The 18,211-nt window shown below is 44.7% G+C and overlaps 1 protein-coding gene across 3 annotated transcripts in view; it reads left to right on the top strand.

Moving 5' to 3' along the window:
* Nucleotides 1–18,211, top strand: part of UIMC1 (ubiquitin interaction motif containing 1) — an 85,771-nt gene that overhangs the window by 36,777 nt on the left and 30,783 nt on the right. For all 3 annotated transcript variants that reach the window (XM_081850206.1, XM_081850205.1, XM_081850204.1), the window contains exons 4-8: nt 2,537–2,661; nt 3,037–4,170; nt 12,641–12,705; nt 15,740–15,828; nt 17,324–17,403. In XM_081850206.1, the coding sequence (XP_081706332.1) occupies nt 2,537–2,661; nt 3,037–4,170; nt 12,641–12,705; nt 15,740–15,828; nt 17,324–17,403 (1,493 nt within the window). The remainder of the gene's footprint in view (nt 1–2,536; nt 2,662–3,036; nt 4,171–12,640; nt 12,706–15,739; nt 15,829–17,323; nt 17,404–18,211) is intronic.

The raw sequence follows: 18,211 nt of genomic DNA, 5'->3' as shown, positions 1-18,211 counted from the left end.
AGAGTTTTTCCGTGTTCCATTTTACTATGCCCTTTTTTTCACTCCCTGGCAGCGTCTTACACCATATTGCTTCATAGATGGAATTTCATTTGCATTGTGTTGTATAGTTGTCGACAGTCTGGTTATGCAGTCATGGTTGTTGTTTTTTTAAGTGAGAGATTGAGAACAGGTAACTGATGATTGTGATCCTATGTCCATTAATTTCTGCTTAGGTCCCTTGTAATCAGATAATGCAGTTTTGCTGCCAGTATTTAATAATATGAATTCCAGTTATTATAAAATATTCTGCTGGTTCTTGAGGAAGTCCAGGCCCCTGTACTGTATATGTACAAGAATACAGATTCCGGTGGTAAAGCTATAATATGGCTGCTCAAAGCACTGTTGCTTTTAAGAAGGGGTGGGGGGTGGGATAACTCAGCAGCTTATTTCTGCATACAGCTATTAAAGGCACAAGAACCCTGTTTCCTTAGTGCCAAACTTAAACCAAAGCCTACGCTGTCATCCTGTAGACACGTACCTGGGAATAAGCCCCATTAATCCCAAAGAGACTTACTTTTCAGTAGATAAGTATAGCATTGTACTGAAAGTTAACATAATGAGTGTCTGGCTTTAGGTCCTGCACAGCAGGAGACACACCTAAGCATACTGTATTTGAAAAATTTACATGTTTTGCATTTGCTATTCAGGAAAGGGATTCTTTAACAACCAGTTGCACTTACTGTGTAGTAGTATTTGCAGATCATCACCTCTAAGGAATACCTGATCTCATATGAACCCACCACAGGTGCATCCTGGTTACCAGGAAAAAGGGAAGGGCCAACTCTGGAAATCTCAAGGACTACTATAGAATAAGACAGAAGCAGGAAAGTGCACTAAAGAACCCCAGGGATTCCTCCTGCCTGGTGTCCAGACAACTCGCATATCAATCGCAGCTCTGACATCACTCATTGGCTAAACCCACAGACAGCTGGGAGCAGCCAGGCTGGCTCACTTCACAGAAATTGCTTAGAAGGATACCTGCATATTTTGCTTCATAGGTTTCTTTCTAGGAGGGCTAGAGATTTTCTTAAGAAAATAATAATAAATAAACTTAGGCTATTGTGCCCTGATACTATACCCATGGGTAGGGCATTGCCCCCACCCCCCTGTCTTAAACTCAGCTGCAGGAAAGCTAATGCCCATTAAGCAGGGCAAAATGAAACTGCATTGTGTCACATAGTTGCTTATTCGTAGTTGTGACCATATCCAAGGGGTGTTGCAAAGTCCATGTTTCAGTTTAGACCTGCTGCTTTTCTCTTGGGAAGGGGGAGTGATGAGGTTCAGTAATCCACAAATGAGGTTTCCTCTGGAGGCATTTCTCATGTGTTGAGAAGATGCTCCTGAGGAGGCTGTGATGGCGTCCTAATTGCTATGGTGTCCAAACACTTTACAGTAAAGGAATCTGAGGTATTCACTGTGTCTGGAAGGTGATCTGTTTCTTCAAAGCTCTTCTCTTTAGTTTCTTCTATGGTGTTTTGTGCTCAGGTGCACTTGTTGGGTTAAGAGTTGTTATGTGTGAGAGAGGATTTCTCAGAAAGTGCTGCTCAGAATCAACCTACAATGGTTTGACTGAAGAGCGTTTCAATGTGCTCTTCAAATTCTCAGAAAGTAGGGGAGTTGCTGGAGTTTCTTTTTCATTCTGGTTTTCAGGCTTGGATATTTTTAGCTAAGTGAAAGCGGTGGGTCAGAAATCTAAAAAAACACACACCCTGGTGTTTTCCAGAACAGCTTTGTTTTTTTGTTTTTGCAACACTTGTGATTTTTAGTATGTCCCAGAAAATCATTTAGAGAACAACTTTGTATAGGTAGGGAGAGAGCGGTCTCATCCCGCGTAGGAAAGCATGCAGATCTGAAGATCATTCTCTGCCTTTTCCAGGTTGTTCTTCTAATTTTTTTTTTTAAATTTTTTGCACCAGTCCAGGCAATTGTGGCTCATGACCTTTGCCCGTTTACATTTCAGGAGGCTTGGCAGTATACACCACAGAGCACTATGACTTTTAAAGTTAATAATAATGTTGAGTGGAAAGGAACTAACTTCATTGTGCTCTACCAGCAGACTGTGCCTTTTAGAAAAAGTCTGTTCATGCACAGTTCAGTGTTCAAAGTCTACCGCTTTTCCTTTGTGCCCTTTGATGATAGTATTGCATGTGGAAGTACAAAACAGGGTCGCTGCCAGATGATTATGTGATAAAATATTTCATTGTGATGAATTCACCAAAGAGTCAAAGCTGAGATCACTATGGGAACCTTAACTAAATGCCCTGACTTGGTTCAGTGATTTGATATTGCACAAAATGCATTACTCTGCATTTAGCACTGTCTGTTCCAGTTTTGAAGGCACACGGCAAGGTAAGCTGAGATGTAACAGCTTTGATCCAATTTAGTTGGCCTTTTTTCCCTGTGAAGGTGAAAGTCCCCAGGCACCTTCTTCAGGGCATAAGGAATGAGAGCCTGCTGCATTGTATTGTGTTACGCTTTTCTTTTTCACTTTTTTCAGAGATGACGGAGGATGAACAGTTTGCCCTGGCTCTGAAAATGAGCGAGCAAGAAGCCAGGCAGTTGAACTCGCAAGAGGAGGAAGAGGAAGAGCTTCTGAGAAAGGCCATTGCTGAGAGCCTTGGTGTAAGTGAAGCAGAAATACTTGGGCTACAGAATTGCCTGTTCACATCTTTCCCTGCCCTGTACTCCCCCTCTGCAGTTCAAATGAGGTGTTTGTTATGGGACAGGCTTCCATCTGGAATTCTAGCCAGTCTTCTGTAAGGCATAAATGCATCTGACAAGGTGAGCTCACAATACATTTGTTAATCTTCACCATGTTAACAGCCCCAAACACGGCTAATGAATGATTTCACCTTTAGCTATCATTTTGTAGATTAACATGGAAGTGTCCATTTATATATTTTACTCAGTGGAGCAGCAGTCAGTTTGATTTAATAATTAGGAACGTACATTTTCAAAGGCAAATCACTTGTGTGCATTTTTCACCCTCCTTTCTAGAGCTGCCAGCCTTCTGAGTCTTCTGCTGCAGCTGCTGTGCCCCATCCTTCCAAGGCACAAGTGTCTTCAGCACGAAGCTACCCAGCTGGGCAAGAGGATCCTGAGCTCCTTGCAGCTCTACTGCCTTGCCCTGAGTCTCCTTGCTCCGAGTGCAGCTCCCTCTCACACAGTGACAAAACTGATAAGAATGGACAGACAGATGTCGCCAAGAGGCCCCTAGTAGTACTGACAAGGTTAAGCCAGGCAACAGTTGAGAGCTCACTAGTCTCTAGCATAATTGTATCTCCAGGGAAGAGCCAACCTTCTGCAGGGTCAAATGAAAACCCTTCCCCATCAGCAAGGAGCAGTTCCAGTGATACACCACCCAGTCTAGAAGAAGGGACATCAGTTGCCTTAAGTCCCACCTTTCCCCAAAGGCCTCGGGGCACTTTGTCACTGGCACCTCAGAGACTTTTTGCAGGAAGGTTTAGCCCTCGAAAGCCAACAGGCAAGGAAACTGAAAAGCATTCCCAAAATTACATGGAAGGAGATTCCCTTCCTGGTTGCTCAGAAGCTCCGGAGAAAGTGGCTCTGGAGCACAGCATGTTGGACTACTCCAGCAGACCAGGGTCTGAGCTTGGACATTGGTTGGAGCCCATCAAGAAGGCATGTCTTTCTCCTGGGCTGGTGGAAAGGACTGAATTGCCCAGAAATGCTCCTCCACTGTGCGCACTTCATAGGGGTGACGAGGAGTGCCAAGAAGGCGAAGAGAGAGACATGGTGCACTATTACTGGGGTGTTCCCTTCTGCCCTAAAGGTGTGGATCCCAACAAATATACCCAAGTCATCCTGTGTCAGCTTGAGGTTTACCAGAAAAGCCTGAAACAGGCTCAGCGACAGCTTCTACACAAGAAACCATTTGGGGAGCCCATTGTCCCCAATTTGTGTCCCTTGAGGCGAAGTGACCGTGGCAAAGCAGCAAAGGAAGCATCTAAGAGAGATGAAGGTACAGATGAGCAGGAAGGAGAAGAAATGGATGAGAAAAAGGAGTCTGAGAGCATAGCCTGGCTTCTGTCCCCAATAAATGGAGAGCAGAACATGGCAGGGGGAAGAAACCTTGAGCGTGACGATGAGCCAGCAAGCAGCTCATTTCAGGTAAATTTGCTGCGCTGTCTTTGTCGGTCTGGTGAATTCTGAATGAAGGAGGGGGAGTGGCTAGTTATCTTTGCTTGATGTTGTGATCTATACAATAGACTAGACCCCAAAGAATGTTGGTGCGTATTTAGGGGTACATTGGTTCACTACGACTTACCACACTTCTAAGGTCAAAGAGATTTGGTGAACTTTGCAGCTTTTTAAAAGAATAGTGGACAACTCAGAAATTTATAGGATCTAGCATTATAGTGAATTGAATCTCTAGTAGGTGGCTGCTCAAGCAAGGGTGGAGAAACTTTTCAGCCCCGAGCTAACCTTGTGGCTTAACCTTCTGGGGGCCACATGCCAGCTGTGTGCAGGGCCAAAGCAAAAAGTGGGTATACACACACTCCTTTACATGAACACAAACACTTCCAGACACTCTCCCTAGCTTCAGTCTCCAGGAACTTGCCCTCTCCTCCCAGAGTGGCAATCAGACTTGAAAAAAAAGCATTGGAGTCATTTTTTCAAGCCTAATTGTCACTTGGGGAATATTGGGGACATGGGGCATGTTGCAGTCAGATGAGGAGGACTCATGGGCTGCGTTTGAGCCGGTGGGCTTGAGGTTCCCCATCACTGCGATAGCTTGTTTCTGCCAAGAGATTAAATAATAGACTTGAAACCCAGTTTGGGCTCTCTGGTTTCTAAATTGTAACAAATGTGACTTTCCTTTGCAAGATCAATCTTAGAAAGCATATACCAGTGTATCTAACCGCCAAAATTTTCAGCTCTTGATGGTTATGCTAATAGCTATGAAGGCAACTGTATTGTGGCTTATACACAAAGAGTTCTAGTATAGCAAGTCATCTCCTATTGCTGGCATGAGCATTGCTGTATTTTTTTTTTTAATTGTTTGTTTTGCTTGGCCTGTTCTCTGCCTTACTAGGTAAATCCATATGCTACCATAGATAGTAAAATGCCATGTCACCTAGTTCTAAAATACATTTTCAGCAGAAAAACATTTGCTATTTTGCACTGTGTTTTTTACATTATTTTGCTCTTTGGGAGATGTACCATTCATAAGACTATGCAGTCTCTTAGGATTTCTCTGTGTTTCTTAGCCAGTTGCACAACTTAGGTTTTAAGGGCGCCTAAGCAGCAGTGATTGATTTTAATGGGCAAGCTTTCCTATGTGTTTATCATGTCACTGAACAGAGGATGAGATGTGACAGGGAGAATGTTATAATCCTTCCTCATTGGTGTGGCATGCGCAGCCAAGCCAAACATTAACCTGTTCCTCTTGCTTTAATTGTTGTCTCTGTGTGCCATTTTTTCAAGCTGCCGGACAGCCACTAGGTGTCAGTGTTTGTTTCATTTCAGGAGCTGGAAGCAGCTTTCGGTCATTGCTGCTGTTTAAACAGATTGCTAGTCAGATGAAGTATTTATTGCTGCTGTATTTTAGGTTTGTGTCAGCCTTTTCCAACCCTCATTTTTCATAATGACTTCGCTGCTAGATCATTGTATAACTTTATCTTCGCTCTGACTGAAGCTCAACCTTGTTGTTACTATTTTCAAGTGTATTTGATTGTTTACCCTAGTGATGGAAAGATACTTAACTTGTTTTGTGATATTTATATTCTGTCTTGTAATATTGAACGTGCTGAGGAAAAACTGTCATGTCTGCATTTTCTTTCAGAAGCAAAAGTGCAGTGCAGCCTTGCTTCTGGTTTCACAGTTTTGGATCCAGAGAGGCTATATTTAAACACACCTTAAAGGTGACCTGCGAAGGAGAAAATGTTGGACTTGTGCCCTATTTTTGCTCGTTTATGATAGATGGAGATGACCGAGATGACCGAGTGTTTTTGTGTCAAAGCTGTTTTTATCTCTCTGCCTCAGTTGTTGGAAATCCAGGCCTTACTTAGCCTGGATTTTTGTGTGTGTGTGGCATGTGAAGTTCTGATGAAAATCTAGGAAAACCCCAAAGGCCTGATAGCACTGGTAGCCAAGAAAGGGAATTAATAATATAGGAAGCTGTCAAATGGGAGACTGTGATGAGCTGATACATCTAAGCACAGAAGTTAGATATACCCCAGCTTCTTCAAAGCCATTCTTAGGAACACGGGGAGACGCTTTATACAGAGTCAGACCATTGGTCCGTCTAGCTCAGCATTGTCTACATCAGATGTGGGGAACCTTTGACCCTCTAGGGGTTGCTGAACTACAACTCCCAACCTTGTGCTTGCAACAGCTGGTGGGAATTGTAGTTCAACTACATCTGGAGGACCAACGTTCCTCATTGCTGCTCTACACTGTGAAGTAGCAACTCCCCAGAGTTTCTGATAAGGGTCTTTCTGAGCGCTGTCTGGAGATGCCAAGAACTGAACCCAGGGCCTTCTGTACACAAAGCAGCTGGGGAAGAGTCACCACCCAGTGGTAGAGCATCTGCTCTGCTTTCAAAAAATCTCAGGTTCAGTAGAGCTGGGAGAGAACACTGTCTGAAATCTTGGAAATCTATTGCCAGTCAGTGTGGAAGATGCTGAGCTACATGGACCGCGGAGCCACAGCCTTTCTATTTTTAAGCCCTAAACGAGTTCCTGGAAGAAGGCGCACCATAACGCAAGATTCAGTGTCCCTTTTGACTACATCCTCAAGGAATGCAGGCGTTGAGTGCACAAGTCTTAAGCAGTCTTCCAGCAAAAACGGAGAGTAATAGATTTGACATTTAAAATGGCTCTAGGGCTGTGAGAAACAAATGGGGTTGTTGGGGCAACCTGAAAACACAATTAAAATGTAAAAAGCTCAAGTTCCAACTCATAAATATACACTAAAGCACCTTAAGGTATAGCAGAGAAGCCAAGGCAGGGCTTCAGCCGAGTATGACAGTATGCTTTGCGGCAGGTGATTCTTAACACCCCTTTTCTTTCTTCCGCCATGTAATGGAACATGGAGCTGATGGCAGGTAATTCAAAGACCACTTTTCCATGTTTTAAGCCTCATTTGAGCACTACATTTTTCTCCGCCATAATTACCCACCGGCGTTCTTTGTCACTGTTTCAGCACCCTTTGTGTTGACAGTAGTGTAAGTCCTAATGTATTTAAGGTGCCAAAGTGTCTCCTTAGCTGTTGAGTCCGGGCGGCTGCTACCTCTTCCCTCCCCCCCCCGCTTCTGACTTGTTGCTATTCCAGTACAGCTGAATCCGTTCTAGCCTGGGATGTTAAATCTGCATCGTGCTTTTCCTGGCGGTTTGAGCTGCTGGCAAGCCTGTTTGACTATGCCCCCTGCATCTGCCGAATTGCAAAGCTGTTAATCAAGACAGTAACTACCGTTTCCTTCAAGCCTTCCCTAGTGGTTCCTCGCTCCATCCTGCTATGGTGAAATGCTGCTAAAATGGACAGTGTGCTTGAGCTACCCCTTCAGACTCTGCTTCCTGCTGTTCTTTGGGAAACGATATATACCTCTGTTGTCTCTTTAGATGAACGGCTTTCATGATTCATTGCCTAGAATAGATTGAAACTAGATGTTATGGCAGATGTGGGCCTCTACTGAAAACAACAACCCCATGTCTCTGTCTCTTCCTTTCTTGTTGTTCGTAAATTCTAGGGATACTGCACGCCTGATGTAACATCATTACCTTACAAGTTCCCACCACTGCCACTTTATCGACCGCTTCTTGTTCTTCCCGTAAATAACAAACAATGTTCAGTACAATTTTGGGTAAAGTCAACACCCCAAAAGTTGGAAACAAGTGGGAATTTATAGCAATCATATAGCTTTGTGTATGATCACAATTTATATACATCTTATCTAGAGCAAGCCCTGCCATGCAGCAAGGCAAACTATTTGCCAGGGTGGAATACAAAACCCATAGTTCTTTGTGTGATTACCCACATGTGTCTTTATGGTTGCCACAGCATCACTTCCAGCTTCCAGTGCTTCATTTGGGTCTAGCACGGTGCTCCAATAATATCTGGTGTATGTAGAAAGAATAAAAATATTGTAATGTGCACCACGCAATAAACTCTGGACCCAACCCAAATCATACACCCCATATACCATACACTGGATGGGAGGGTCTTCCAACACATAAGACCAGATGTTCTCAGGACAAAATAAACATAAACATAGACCGTTACAGGTTTCTTGTGAGATTGCTGTAAATGCAGTCAGCATATGCTTGTGTGGATGGTAGCTGGGATGTTTAGAACAATTATTTAAAGCAATGCATAGAACATTGCATTCTTGTCTTAATTCATATTTGATCTATAGGTCAATATTTCCTACAGGTGACTATTGAAGAACAATATGCACCTACTTTTTAACAGATAATAATAATAATAATAATAATAATAATAATAATTTTTTATTTATACCCCGCCCTCCCCAGCCAAGGCCGGGCTCAGAGCGGCTTACAAGCAATAATAAAAACAAGATGAATGATTACAACTTAAAAACAAAAATAAAATACAGCATTAAAATAATGGAACATTAAAATATTAAAATGTAGCCTCATCGCAGGAGGAGAAGGAAAAGAAAAGAGAGAGAGAGAGAGAGAGAGAGAGAGAGAGAGGGAATCAAATTGGCTCCAAGCCAAAGGCCAGGCGGAACAACTCTGTCTTACAGGCCCTGCGGAAAGAAATCAGATTCTGCAGGGCCCTGGTCTCATGAGGCAGAGCGTTCCACTAGGCCGGAGCCAGAGTTGAAAAGGCCCTGGCTCTGGTTGAAGCCAATCTAACTTCCTTAGGGCCCGGGACCACTAGGGTGTTGCTATTTATGGACCTTGAGGCTCTCCGTGGGGTATACCGGGAGAGGCGGTCCCGTAGGTACGAGGGTCCTAGGCCGTGAAGAGCTTTAAAGGTCAAAAGCAGCACCTTAAATCTGACCCTGTACTCCACCGGGAGCCAGTGCAGCTTGAAAAGCACTTGGTGAATATGCTCCCATGGCAGAGACCCTGTGAGGAGCCTCGCTGCAGCATTCTGTAACCGCTGGAGTTTCTGGGACAGCTTCAAGGGCAGCCCCGCATAGAGCGAATTACAGTAGTCAAGCCTGGAGATGACCGTCGCATGGATCACTGTGGCCAAGTCGGGGCAGGAAAGGTAAGGGACCAACTGCTTGATGCGGCGAAGGTGGAAAAATGTCGCCTTGGCTGTTGCTGTAACCTGCGCCTCCATGGAAAGGGAGGCGTCAAGGATTACACCCAAACTCTTAATGGAAGGCAATGGCACTAATTGGGCCCCCGCAAGAGAAGGGAGTTGGTCCCTCATCCCCATGCCATCCTGACCTAGCCATAGGACCTCTGTCTTTGAAGGATTTAGTTTCAATCGGCTCCCACGAAACCATCCAGCCACAGCTTCCAAGCATCTGGTCAGTGTGTTCGGGGTCGAGTCGGTGTGGCCATCCATCAGCGGATAGAGCTGAGTGTCATCAGCATATTGGTGACAGCCCAGCCCAAAGCTCTGGATAATCTGGGCAAGGGGGCGCATAAAGATGTTAAAAAGCATTGGGGAGAGAATTGCGCCCTGCGGCACTCCACACACCAAGGAGTGTCGCGACGACATTTCCCTCCCTAGTGCCACCCTCTGTCCCCGACCAGAGATAAAAGAGCACAACCAGTTACGGGCTATGCCCTGTATCCCCACGTCTGCGAGGCGGTGGTCCAGAAGATCATGATTGACCATGTCAAAGGCTGCTGACAAATCTAAAAGGATCAGCAGTCCTGACCCGCCTCGATCCAGTTGTCTACGGAGATCATCTGTTAGGGCAACCAGAGCCGTCTCCGTCCCAAAACCAGGACGGAAACCGGACTGAAATGGATCTAATGCCGATGTTTCCTCCAGAAACCTACCAAGTTGTTCAGCAACCGCTGAAGATGAAGAGTAGGAGTAATAAGATTGCATAAATTCTTATATATAATTCTACAGTGCCTTTGCTCAGGGGAACCTTTTTTCTATACAGTGGTACCTCGGGTTATATACGCTTCAGGTTACATACGCTTCAGGTTACAGACTCCGCTGACCCAGAAATCAGGTTAAGAACTGAGCTTCAGGATAAGAACAGAAATCGTGCTCCGGTGGCGTGGCAGCAGCAGGAGGCCCCATTGGCTAAAGTGGTGCTTCAGGTTAAGAACACAGTTTCAGGTTAAGTATGGACCTCCGGAACGAATTAAGTACTTAACCCGAGGTACCACTGTAAATAACTATTGACTCATGGGAAAAATCTATTGGGGTCCAGAGCCAAAAGTGGGAGAGCCATCAATAAGATAGAAACATCTGTAAAAGAAAGCTGTAGAAGATCAGGTATTTTCAACCTTTCACACCCAGGCCCAATTTTAACCCAAGCATGCATTTGGGGACCCATTTCTTAATCTTGTACTATATAAGCCCACAAGGTGGCTTGATAGCTTAGACAGGCATGAGACTCCTAATGTCAGTGTTGTGATTTTGAGCCCCACGTTGGGCAAGAGATTACTACATTGCAGGGGGTTGGACTAGATGACCCTTGTGGTCCCTTTCCAGTCTATGGTTCTGTGATTCTATTTGCATGGTGGTAGTACTGCTGTTGCGACCCACCTTCAATCAAGCCATGACCAACTAGTGGGTCCTGACCCACCTGTTGAAGACCAGTGAGGCTAGATGCTCTTGATGTGTGTGAAAATATTTATTTGTGCATGATGTATGAGAGATGAAGTTAGTTTAATATGGAATGAGCAGGGGTAGAATGCAAAACCCCATGACAACTGCATTTGGAGTCTAACACAGGAAATAGGAAGTTCAGTGATGGATGGCTCAGTGACGGATGGCTTGATATAAGAATAGGGCAAAATATAAGAATGAAAAAATTAGAGGAGTCTACCAGCATCCCCATTCTTTCATTTCTTGACCCCCTTTCCTGTGGCAACTTATCTGAGTTCTTATTTGGGGAAGGACTGTAGAACATCTGCTTTTAAGGCAGAAGCTCTTTGGTTTAATCTCCAGCATCTCCAGACAGGGCTGGCAGGGATTCTGTCTGAAACCCTGAAGAGCTGCTGCCTGTCAATGTAGACCAGGCATAGGCAAACTCGGCCCTCCAGATGTTTTGGGACTACAACTCCCATCATCCCTGACCATTGGTCCTGTTAGCTAGGGATGATGGGAGTTGTAGTCCTGAACATCTGGAGGGCCGAGTTTGTCTATGCCTGATGTAGACCATACTGAGCTAACTAGCAGTGGTATAAGTATAAGGCAACTTACTCAGTATAAGGCAACTTCCTGCACTCCTACAATGCTGCTGGCTATTTAAAAACCTTGGTGCATATTGGGAAGGAGACCAAGTGGTGGCAAAAGCATTAAACTTCAGTTGTGGCTTGTGCCTGATCCAAGAGTAGGCAAGAGAATAGGAAAAAGTTGGGATGTAGAGAAAGTGAGAGGAAGAGCGAAAGAGAAAAGTGGAAAGAAAAGAGGCAAAACTACAGTACAGTAAAAAATTAAAAGTTGGTTTTGTATTGCCGGATGAGGTTAAAGATAGTCTGAAAGGTTGAACATTACTATGTCACAGAACCTTTCAGATTCCACCTACAGATTCCCCCCCTTCCCCTTTATATCAAGAAAGTGGCATGTTAGAGAGCATGGACAGGTGTGATTCAATTTTTTATTTACCTAAGGAAGATACAACACCTGGATCTCTTTGCAGGAAGATGGGTAGGATTCTGAAATTCAAAGAGCCATTTAATGCACAGCTTTTTAGAGTAAAATACATTTGCACACGGTTTATACAGTTAGAGTGCTACTTAATTAATTGTTTCAGTGGCTTCCATTGACATGTAATGGTAATGCATTTCCCAGTAATGTAATTACTTGGCTAATTCTGGCATAGGACTAGTTTACAGTTAGTTCTGAGCTACGAGTTCTCAGAACATCTTGCGAGATAGTTCTTTCTGTTTATGTTCCAGCTAAGGACAATGTTGCAACCAACATCTTTGCTTTTCAGTGTGTTCCTGACAGCTTCTGTCTCAGCTGTGAATTTTGCAAGTGTTTTGCTTCTGAAGTTAACCCTTCGAGCTTAATGCTTTCCTTGAGACAGCAAGCCATGTTCCGGGAGAACAACCAATTCAAGTATGAGCAAGTAGCATGTGTGGTTGGGGAGGGTCCAAACCTGTCTTTGCCTTTGTCTCCTGGTTCATGCAGCATAATGTGCCTTTTTTGATGCAACTCTTTGCTTGTGGCACAGTGTCTGGATATGGGTTGGTATGTGGATCCTACCTTACAGTGACAGGTTGGTCATGGTAACTATCTGGTTTCTTCCAAGTTTTATGATTCTATGACCAAATGACCTTCAAACCCTTTTAAATGCACGTTTACACGGTTAGCTGATTCTTATTGCACAGATATATTTCCGGTCTCTGAAGGACTTTATGTTGCTGCTGCCCTACTTTTTTCTTACAGTGGACGTGCTAGCTTAGAAGTATTGAGCTGCCATTGAAAGATTGGCTGGTTTGATTATTTTCTTTCTCCTTAGGCCACCCAAGTGCTGTTTGCAGAAGATGTGCTTGAAGAAAGGGAGCCCATGCAGATTACCCAGAGGTAAGTAGGTGTATATCAAAGTAGTTCATTATGGGAGATAATAAGCCTGCTGGAATGACCTGGTCTTACTGGGATCTTCTTCAGAAGCTGTTGCACAGAAATTTAGTTTTTTGATGCCTGTGGCTGTTGTATATTTCAGGTTGTAACTATACTGTGCTGGAATGTGATAAGCGGGCAAAGGAACCTAATTTCTGTTTGTATAGTGTCAAATGTGTGCGACTCAGAGCCTTGAATGGATATTCTGCCTGAAATCTCAGCATGCGTTATCATTCTTGCAGTATATTTGTGTCTAATGTCAAACAGAGACGTATGACCCTCAACAGTACCTGTGTCTTAAAAATGTAAAGCAAGAAGTAGCCATTGCAGTAAAGATAATAAAGTTCAATCCTTGGCCTAAGGAGCTAATTTAATTTGATTTGACACCACAAAGCAATAAATTGTGGCTGGTTGAAAGATGAGTTTCAGCAAGTCTCAGCGGGTATGCAAACAGCATGGCGGAGCAGTATTTAAATATATATAATATGTAATATATATATGCAGTTCTTTGAAGAGGCAAGAACAGAAGACAAGACCAAGAAAGCATATCGTAATAGTGGCAGCACATTTATCTCCTTGAGACAGCAAGCCATGTTCCGGGAGAACAACCAATTCAAGTATGAGCAAGTAGCATGTGTGGTTGGGGAGGGTCCAAACTCTGTTTGCTTCAGATGATTAAATAACAAGTTGGGGAGGCTGCTGCCTGTGTCTTGCATTTGGGCCCCTGCTGCTGCTGCTGCTTTTTCTGGCAGGGCACAGCATGGTGGCCATTTCTGGAATACCTCCTGGGAGGACTGCCGCCTTAAAGGTTCCCAGAGCCCAGGAGTAAAGCATACTGGCTGGGATGGCTTGCAGTAGAGATCAGGAAATGAAGGAAACGGTAGGAGATGGTGCAGATAGGGGAAGATTCATGAAGTAATTTGCCAGGAAGATTTCAATATTTGCTGCTCAGCCACAAGTCTAGCTGTGAGAAGTTCCTTGATTCTTGGGTTAGTTTTCCCAGGTTTTATAATTAAAATGCTCTTGGCATGAGGCCACTGGTTTTTCTCTGCCTGATATCCTCTCTTCTCATTGATCCAACAGCATTTTGGCTGAATGCTCAATGAGGGGAGCAGACTGACTAATGTGATAGCTCTTCCCACCCTGCAGTGGGGTAAGCTCTCCTATGTACATAGTCTAATAAGGAGGATGGCAGTTTCACCCTTATGGTGATCATACTTGGGAGGAGAGATTCAAGTGTGGATGCCTTTCTTTGCCATCACAGCTGTCAGGAGGTTCTGGGACTGCGTGGGGAAAGAGAGAGAGATATATAATGCCCCTGTTTCCTCACTAGGGCGTAATATTTCAAGTACTCATTAGCCAGAGCTTGATTGGAAAAAATCCCCCTAGCTCCATCCAGGGACAGCACTCATATAAACAACAAGTGGCACTGGTGTGAGGCTTCTACCCTTAAGGCTTGTTCCATTTCCCCCTCAGACTGTAGGTAATGGGATTAGTCTCCTCTGTTTACATTGGGTGCCTTGCACATTTTTCAAGCCGCAAGCAGGGATCTCAAAGTACATCCCACTTGCCACGCTGTGACCCCGGGAACTTTGCAATGCAGCCGGCGGCTGCCCTCATCAGGCTGCTGGGATCAAGATTGACCATTACGTGCTGCGACATCTAATTTGATCAGACGGCACATCTGCATTAAGATGACAGTGGCTGCAGTATTCTCAGTTTTGTGCACATTAAGTGTGGCCATCTGGCACCTGGCAGTTTGCCAGCAGAGCCCTGCGCTGGGCAGAGCACAGGCAACCTGGTCAGCGGGCTTCAGATGCTCTTTGGTTCTTATGCTGCTGGAGTAATTTTGAAAGCAGCTTTAGCCAACGGCATCTTCCTCCCCCATTTTCCATTGGCCACTCAGCTTTGTTGTTTCCTGTGTTGTGCAAAGTATGCTAGATTGAGATTTTAATAAATGATTATATGCTTTGTTACTGGGAGATAGTTGGTGTAGCAAGCAATGTGGGTTGACTTCAAATTGATTAGCCCATTTTATAAATGTCATAGCAAATTGTTTAGTGTGAGGCCTTTTGAAGTGAGTCTTGATGGTTTACACAGCATAAGCTGTCCTCAGCTTGGGCTCATAACAAATGCTTTGAGATGGTTTATTTAGCGAGAGAGCGAGAGAAGTCACTTGTGGTTTCCCATCAGGATTTTCTTATTTATCATAAATCTGTGGTGGCTGTTCCCTACTCTCCGAGGCTCATAGCTGAGTTTAATAAATCTTTCCTTTTGTCAGTGTGGAGATTCGTGTTTTTCAAGTGTGCACTTGCATACTTGATCAATCCAATAGGAAAGCCACATAGAACTCGTAAGGTTGACAGGGTGGCAATGTCACAGTGGCTCAGCCTGTGTCTTCCCGTGACGTGGAGCGACTGTGCTTTGCAGAGAAAATGGCGGCACTGGAAGGTCAAAATGAGAGGAGCCAGGCACAGTTAAATGCTGCATAAAAGAGCTGCTTGGTTTGTGTTGGCAGAACTTTGCTGTAGGGAAGCTTTGAGTTGTGTCAGATTCCTGCTGCTTTAGAGAGCTGTGTGCAGTGATGAAATTTTTTGGGGGGGGGAGAGAATAGCAGTAAAGGATGGGAGAGAGAAGAGTTCAGTGTCAAACAGATCTCCACCTCTTCCCACTCCTCGCTAAGGATTAGGCTGCTCTGCTACCTGCAGTACTCCTGTGACCAAAAGCAGAAAGCATCAAAGAAGCCTTTGCAGTTCTGAGTAGATATTCTTACTTCTCTTGCATGACACAATGACCCTTTCTTTTGCTTTAGAAAGTGTCTCTAGGGAAGAAGGGCTTCTCCACGGTCGTCTTGTTTGGGATGCTTCTTTCAAGCCTGTAACTTTCTGCATTCTCTCCTGCTGCCTTTCTTGGATAATCAGAGCTCCCAAGGCTGCAGCTGACTTTCACAGGCCTGCATGTTGTGACACTGGTTTATTCTGTGTTTGCATTTCAATAGCATTTCTGCCTTGACCCCGTTGGACAGTAGGAGAAGCCCAGACATGGCCGCAGAGAATCAAGCTGAGGAAGAAATCACTCTTTGCCCTGGTATGAGCCCTCTAACAATTCATTTGTGGTTTTGAGCCAAGAAAATCAACATCCTTTAGTTGCAGATAAAGCTGTGCTGCTTAGCAGGTTGTAAATCATGAGGTCAAACTGGTAGGTTTGGTAGGTGGATCCCTTGAAAAAGGCCTGATCAATTCCTTAGGAAAACGCAAAATCCTTCTGGTCCCTTGCCATTCCAGCCCTAGTGTGTCCAGGTGCAGGCAGGAGGAAGGGGGCTGACTCAACTCCCTTTCTGCTCTTTCATTTGGGTGGTTGCATCAATGGTACCCTGGAGAGGGGCTTCATGCTGTTTCCTGTGGACTTCTTGCTTCACTGGAATGCCTCCCTTGGAGCACCATGAAGGATGCTGCTAGTATGCTGGCACTGTCATCATTTATTTGCTTGGCCGCAGAACAAGTGTGACACTGAGCACCACCTGCTGAGCCTCTTAGTTTTGTCCTAGAACCACTTATGTAAGTGTTTATGTTAGTTTATATTCCTTGGTTAAACATACTGGGAGAAGGACTCCTGAGCTTATCTTTTAGAAACTGAATGAAATATGTCTTCCTCTCAGGATGAGCAAATGAACTTCCTCCTCTGCCTTTTGCAGTCCTGTGTTTAATGAAGCTGCAATTGTTAATCATTGTTTGGACACTCAAAGCCAGGGGTGTCAACTACTACGGCTTTAACAGGAGGGTTACCTCCTGTTAGAAGAGCCAGCGGTCCCCACCTGCTGGGTTTGTCAGTGACATCCTGAATGATGTATTTTCCCTGCCCCCTCCTCCAGTTCAGAGCAAATCAGTCATACAGCAATGCTTACAAATCCATCTGCCCTGAGCATACATTTTCAAAATCATGCTAGGGGAAAGGAATTTTCTTACATTCAGTAAGCAAGAAAATTGTTCAAGGTTAAATTGTTCTCTTCAAGACCCAATCTGATTTCAAAATTATTTTTCTAAAGCAAACCTTTTTTCAGTGTCACATCTCATACAGGAACAGGTTTAATTGTGAGGTTCCCTGCAGGAGACTGGATGAGGTTTTCATTGTTGGTAATAACTGAGGGGTGGTGTTCTAACAAAGAGGCAGAGCGGGTACAAAGGAAAGGCAAGCTGTACAGCAAAGCAATAGGTGTGTTGCCTTTCTCCCAAGTTGAAGCGTTTGCTCCTGCATTGTGCTGCTCGCCAGCAAAACCTACCCTGGCGCACAACCTACATGCCCTATTGATTCCTGCTCCCTGTTAAGCTGCAGCGTGGCAGTAGCCTTATCCACACACTGCTGCACTATAGCTTTAAACTTCTACTCCAGTTATGTTGTTGCACGTTGTCTGCTAACATTTGTGACAAGTCTAAAAAATGTTTAGAAACTGTGAAGACACTGTAAAGCAAATGGGATAAGTTTTATCAGCTAGTGTGGAATGTGCTGGGGGGTTGGAGGGGGGCTTGTGGAGAATAATAGGGAGGGGCTGAGCTGCTGCTAACATGGGAGGCTTCTGTTACAGAGACCCAGCCGAGTCCATTGCAAGCTATTGAGCCTGAGAGCGGAGAAATCCATTCATCCAGCAAAGATGTCTCTCTGCAGGTAAGCAAATCCCTAAGGGCTAACAGCCAGTGAAGCGTCTGGAATGCAGAGTCTCGTTTCCTGCCTGTCTCCCAAAATGAGCTGCTTTGCAAACTATGCAACCTGCTAGGAAATGTTTGTGTAGGAGTGTGTGTGTGGGGGGGCTCCTGTTGTTCTCCCTCCCTTTGTCAGCAACTCCTCCCTTTCGTTTCTTTTCCTCCATCTATGCGGCCATGGACTACAAGCCTAGCACCTTTGTTAGCGGAAGGGATTGCTGTTGACTTTCTCACGTTTGTCATCTTGCGGGCGACACCTATTCAATGTGCTACATGGGTTGCGATGTGCCAAAGGACACCACTGGGCCCAACGAGGGAAAGGGAGCTAGTTGCTTGTCCCCGAGCTGCACATGTCTGACTGAACAAAGAGGTTGCAAGCATGTTGGCAAAACTGTGACTCTGCAGTGTGATTAAGCTGTTGCTATTGGCTCTTTACAGCTTTGAGGCTTTGACAGTAGAGCACATGTACACAAGAGGGGAGTGGGCAGAGGGCTTTAAGATTTGGCACTGGTCTGAATGCTGCTGCTGCTTAATTTTGGGGTGCTCACTGTGCCCGTGCCGGCCTTCTGACTATTACCTTAAAAGAAGTCTTCGCAGTCATGATTTATCTTGGATGTGGCTCTAGATTAATCCAGAGAAAGGCCTTTCTTGCTTGTCTCATTGCCAAATGAATGCTGTTGTCTTTGCTCTGCTTTCCTGAATCACCACACCTGTGCTGCAGTCACCATGCCGCTGTCACAACAGTGACTTCTGACTTCAATGGCTGTTTCTGG

The sequence above is a fragment of the Podarcis erhardii genome (genome assembly GCF_964252035.2).
Source record: "Podarcis erhardii genome assembly, chromosome: 2".
NCBI classification, from domain to species: Eukaryota; Metazoa; Chordata; class Lepidosauria; order Squamata; family Lacertidae; genus Podarcis; species Podarcis erhardii.
The sequence above is the reverse complement of the archived record's forward strand: the minus strand, read 5'-3'. Positions and strand labels throughout refer to the sequence as shown.